The following is a 6,329-nucleotide window of genomic DNA, read 5'->3' as shown; positions in this document are numbered from 1 at the left end:
ACATGTTTACCAAGAAGACAACAGGGTCAGAACTTATATGAGACATGTGATCTGTGAAGGAAACAAAGAAAAATCAGTGTGGCAAATGTTAACTTAGTGAAGGTGTAGTAAACCTCTAGTAAACCTAAAAAGTAACTCGTATCCTCTATTAACTGACTGGTATTTTTATAGAGTAGTCACACAAATGATATTTAAATAAATTGTACAGAAGATTTTATCAGGATATATATTTTAAGTAATGTGAATGTGAATTATTTGAAATCAATGTATTTAAATTGGAATTCACAAAGGCTCATTGTTGTAAAAGGCAATGAAAATATGATATACTGTATAATTTTGTTTTCTGTAAACAGTAGAATAAGGCACACAATTTAGGTATTTTGAATTTTGAGTTCTGATAGTTCATCTATAATTCATAAAATTCTCCTTTAAAACTGAAAGTAACAAATAATGTTGGTAGCTGTGAAATTTTGATGTCAATCATGCCATAGTTGTGAGCTCTAAAACATTCCATCTGAGGATTGTCAGTAAACAGAAGAAACCACGACATATTGTTCAACCAATAATAAGGTCTGACAAGCACAAAAGTGTACGAGCAGGTTTAGTAAACACACTAGTAGTCTCTTCAAATATCAGCCACATACCCGTCTACAGGTAATGGAGACATTAGATTTGTATTGATATATTTCTTTATTTTTTGTAAATGCTATGATATTTTTTATTAGTTATAGATTACCAATTGTCTACCTGCACAGTAATCATTTAGCAGCACTATGCTAAATTAGTTTGCCTAATTAACTGCAATTAATATAAATTTTGTAATTTTCATTATATAATCATTAAAAGTGGTTTATTGTTCACAAAGTGCCACTGATTTGAATACAGCAAAAAGTGTCTGCATCAGTGACATCATGAAATTCACAAATCCAGAATAACTCTAATTCAATATAACAATCAAATACTTCATTTATTATGATTTCCTTAGAATCCTGGAGTGTGCGGAACAGCAATTTATTCCAAAATGTTGCAGTTTTTCCTGATTCTCTCTGCAGTTTATACCATGGGCATGGCAGCGCGTGAGTATTACCACACATCTGTGATACAATTGTTCAGCTCAAATAAGTAAGAAAAAAGTAAATAACTAAATACATAAAACCTATTTTGTTATTAAATAGATAAAGATAACAACTCAGGCATAATTACAATAATCAGTCAGAAGTCAAGGTCCAAGATAAACAGATAGCTACAATGTGAACAAACACAGCTTACCTTCTAAATTTATGCAACTTTAGCTCTGCCATTCGTTTTCTGAAATAATCTTTATTTTTGCTGAAATACATGTGATACCATTTTAATAGCTATTATTCCTTTTTTCAGCTTTACCTGATCTGTTCTCTTACTCACCTGCTGTCGGGGATGGCAGTGGGACTGAATTTTCCACTGCCAGTGTGGGTCGTATCACTGGGATCAGAGTCTGGGAATTCAATTACTACTGGGGCGGTTATATCTCTGGGTAAGTTTCCTCAAGCACTACTGGACAGACTGAATCAAACAAATTTAACCAAAGAGACCATTATATATATATATATATATATATATATATATATATATTAGGGCCGGGACTTTAACGCGTTAATTTAGATTAATTAATTACACAAAAATAACGCGTTAATTTTTTTTAACGCATTTTAATCGCACTTATTTTTGCACCGCGGAACGTTTCTCACTGGATGAGTTTCGGCGGACCGATTATACTGGAGCACCAACTAGCGTCAGAACGGACTTGCGTTCGTGGAGACCGGTCTTGGCTAGGGCTGGGTATCGAGTTCGATACTTTTTAGGCACCGACCGAATTGCCTCGATACCACCGAGTATCGAAAAACGTCTTGTCGTTCGGTACCAAATTTCGATACCTAAGGGGTTAATCTCATCACATCAGTGAGCCAATAAGCCTGCATCACTAGCTGTGTTTGACTAGAAACGGCGACGTGCAGATTGATCAGTGTTTGACCTCCGCGAGAGCGTTTCGAAAGCGCACGGAGCAGTCCGCTCTTTAAATCGCGCGGTTTGTTTATTATACACAGACTGAAGCTCGAGTGACGTTCGCGGTCATTTCAGCGTCTGCCGCCTCTCTAAATGAGGACATGAACAACATCTCCAGACCTGCTCTGAAAGTCACTTCATGAGCATTTTACCGTTTGATTCGAGTAAAACTAACTCATCTCATATACACACAGAACTGTAAAGGTATTCCAGGCAACCCGTCAAAATAAAAGTTCGGTTTTAATATTAACGGTATTAATATTGTTCAGCAGACAGTACATACTGCTACTACTAGGCTACTATTAAAATTAAAACTTTTTTTTTTTTTAGTAATGATCACACAACAGTTATTCCATGTTTTAATTTTAATAGTAACCTCCCTTTGTTTTGCCAAAATAAATAAACTTTGATTTTCAATAATTTAAAGAGAAATTAAATTAATGTTTTATGTCTTCATTTGAAAACCAGATACAGAACACAGAATTTCTGAGGAAAAATAAAACATTTCATTAGGCTATTTTAAGAATAAATTTAAATAAACTAAGTTGTTTTTATGCATTCAAATAATTAGACATACTACACCAGAATTTAATAACAATAAAACATGTGGTGAAAGAAAATAAAACACCCACTTATGAAAGTGGATGAAGGTTTTACATTTCTTGAAGTCTTTAACAACCTAGAAATGATGATTCTGTCTGAGCTATGTGTTTTAAAATGAACATGCACTAGTGTAAACGTAGCCTAACAGATGTGTAAACTGAAAACAATTTGAACTTTATTAAAATTATTTATTTATTGTGTTGGATATATTTTGTTCCTTTGTGCAGTGGCTCAGGAGATGGGACTTTGAGTCTGTATAAATATCAACAAGCTAAAAAAAATAGTTTTTTCAGATAATGTAATCTTATTAAAACTGATTTTATAAAACTGGTATCGAAAAAAGTACCGTTCAGGAACCGGTATCGAACTCAAGGTATCGGTATCAATATCGAAATTTTTTGAACGATACCCAGCCCTAGTCTTGGCAAGCTTCCTTGGAAGAACGAACTCGGAAGGACGCGAGAACACAGAACGCACACTTATGAGAATTGAGATGTAACTTACTGCATTCCTGCTTAACTGACCGCATAGTCTCAGCATAAGAAACGGCCAATGAACAATAAATATTACAAAATGTCATATCATAACTTATTAAAACATTTCATACTATTATAGATATTACTTTCATATAATTGTATTGTTTTATTTTACAGCGTTATATGTTTTACTGTTAAGATTCATTTTAATATGCCAATAAAAATGCAGACTTTCTCCGGGTCTTATAACTTTATTAAAATTAACCAAAACAAAACGATAAATGTTTACTTTCAACTTGAAGAGCCGTTAAGTATTTGTGAGAGCGACTTTAAAGCTTACAGGCTTCCGTACACCGGCCGCCCACAGCGTTTTCTGCGATTTCTAACGGCTCGATTCTCTTAAGTCTGCACTCGATGCATCCTCAGTTTCAAGAACATATCCGGGCACTTTCATGCATCCTCTGTACTTACGTTCTTGAGAATTGGAACTGAACTTCGACGGTTAATGATGACGTAGAACGAGAACACAAGGACGCAAGATCGCTGAAGAACGCATATTGAGAAACAGACAAAAACAAACCACAGTGAACATGGACAAAGAAGCTGATGAGACCGCTTTGGTTGGCCCTGTGGATGGGAAATTTAAAAATCCATATAAAAAAAACTAACTTCTCACTGTTCTCAGGTCAAATATTTATATGCGATTAAAATGCGATTAATTTCGATTAATTAATTACAAAGGCTCTAATTAATTAGATTAATTTTTTTAATCGAGTCCCGGCCCTAATATATATATATATATATATATATATATATATATATATATATATATATATAATTATGGCTTTGAAAAATAATGTTAGAAAAATATATTTAAAAACTTTGTCAAATAGATGTATGAAGATAGAATGATAAAAAAGTATTGTCATTGATTGATTGATGCTACAAACTATTTCTCTCAGGAAAGCATTTGTGATTTGATTTATATTGTAGAAGTTGGAGTTGTACATGTCATGCTTTATGGCATATACACTATTTGAACATTATTAACATTTTTGTTTAGGTTCCAGCTGAGGTACGAGAGTAACTGGACAGCAGCGGTTGGTGTAAACAGTGGCAATCTGATGGAAATGACACTCTATGACAAAGAAGCAATTATTCAGATCTCTGGAAAGTATAACTCTGGTTACGTCTATGAGCTTGTGTTTATCACTAATCAGGGGCGCTTTTTTAAAGTGGGACAGTCTAGTGGGGCCTCATTTAACTTCTATCCAACCCAGAAAGGCAATGAGCTGCGTTTTCTCAGTGGACGACAGAATGGAAGTGGCATCACCTCTATTGGGGCTCATTGGGCCGCAATACGTACTGCAACTGGGAAACCCTGAAATTAATTTTTATCTTCTCAAATTTTATTTTAATGTGACCTTACTACAGAGAAACAGAGACTTCAATATCTTTGGTCATTTGATTATATTGTTTTAACCTGTACTATGTTGATGTTGAGGAGATGTTCTTATACCTAAGTCAGTTTGTCTCATTCAGTAAATTGTTAAAATAAAAAGTGTACTAAATAAAAATGCATGAATAAACAATATTTCAGACGTTTTTTTTTTTTTTTAAATAATAAATATTAAAAATAAGATAAAATAATAATCTTATCCAGGCTAAATAATCAGAAGTCAAGTTGAACATGTTATAGATACAATGAGAAAAGTCTACAGTAGTTTAGTCTGTTATGAGAAATATCAACAATTAAGAAATATCATAGTTTGTTTATCCAATGTAGCAAAGAAAAAACAACAGTGATAATGTATCAGGTATTACAGAGAGTATATAACAATACAACATATAACCATATATTTCATTAGGTGATTATACCAGTATATATCAGGGTAATGCAGGACCCTAAAATAAGGCAATACTATTAGCTAAATAGCATAAAATGTAACACAAAACAATATAATGGACATTACTTATAACAAGAGAAAGAAAAAAAATGAAATTTTTAAAATAAAATTCAATCTGTGATGTGTAATGCAGGGTTTCTCGGAATATCCCTTTAATGTTTCTACTGTAAATTACTGTTAGCCAGTTGTTACTGCTGCATTTTACATTACTGCCTTTAAAATTCACAAACATTTTAACAGGGTTAAGCAAAAAGGTTCATTAGGGACAAATAAACAACAACAGAAGACATGGATAAAATATTTTGCATCACTGATGCCATTACTCTTAAGCTATATGTATATTGAAATATTCAGAATAATACATTTTCTTAATGTATTAAAATGTATTGAATAATACATAAGGAATTTATAAAACGGTTAGTTCCAGTACTTCATGCTGATTGGTCAATAGCTGGTCAACAGTGTTACAGTGGGCTTTATCATGATATCAAAAATAATTATTGATTGCTTATTAATATAATAATGTACTGTAACAGTGCTTTTGGTCATTAAATGATTGATTATTTCAAAACTGTTAAATTAACTAAAATATAAATATTTAGGTGCCTTCATTCAGCTTGCATTTCTCAAATATTCTTGTCTTATAGATGTGTTTCTTATTATATAATTTATATAGATGTGATAACTTATTATATAAATTATAATTTGGTGGAATATTTGATATCTGAAGAGCCCCTGGCAGGAAAACATCAGCTTCCCCTGCGGTCACCCAGCACTTTGTAAAAGAGAAATATATTTTTCTTTTCTTTTTTTTTTTCTTTCTTTTTTTTTTGTTAACAACTGTTTATTGAATTTTCTTCTGGGAACAGTAGTATAAAACAAAAAGCAGCTGTGCACATTTAGAACCGTGTAACATGGGGTTTTGGGTTTCTGTGTCATGTTCATGTTTTCATGTCTTTTATTTTGAAGTTTAGTCATAGTTCCTGTTTGTTTCATGCTTCCCTTGCCCTCATGTATTCATGCTATTGGTTCTCTTGTTCATTGTATCATCTGATTGGTTGTCCTAGTCATGTGTCTTGTTTCCTCATTGGTTGGTTCTTGTCATGTGACCCTGATTGTTTGTTATAAGTAGCCATCATTTTGCCATTGAGCCTTGTCATGTATTGATGTTGTAATCTGCTGTTGGTGTATAGAGCTTATAATATGACAAAACTATTTGAATTGTGTAAATTTGAATTATTGACAAGTGTCATTAAAAAAAACTGAATATTATGTGGCATTTAACATAGTTCTGAATTAG

General features: G+C 32.6%; 1 protein-coding gene across 1 annotated transcript; it reads left to right on the top strand.

Moving 5' to 3' along the window:
• The first annotated feature begins 597 nt into the window (after positions 1 to 597).
• On the top strand, positions 598 to 4,725 carry LOC306878008 (zymogen granule membrane protein 16-like). The gene is made up of 4 exons (XM_079430087.1): positions 598 to 654; positions 986 to 1,076; positions 1,378 to 1,513; positions 4,186 to 4,725. The coding sequence occupies exons 2-4, from the start codon at positions 1,022 to 1,024 to the stop codon at positions 4,505 to 4,507; spliced, it is 513 nt and encodes a 170-aa protein (XP_079286213.1). The 5' UTR covers positions 598 to 654; positions 986 to 1,021; the 3' UTR covers positions 4,508 to 4,725.
• Positions 4,726 to 6,329: the final 1,604 nt, after the last annotated feature.

This window comes from Barbus barbus (genome assembly GCF_936440315.1).
Source record: "Barbus barbus genome assembly, chromosome: 12".
Classification (NCBI taxonomy): Eukaryota; Metazoa; Chordata; class Actinopteri; order Cypriniformes; family Cyprinidae; genus Barbus; species Barbus barbus.
Note: the sequence above shows the minus strand (reverse complement) of the source record. Positions and strands in the feature narration are given on the sequence as shown.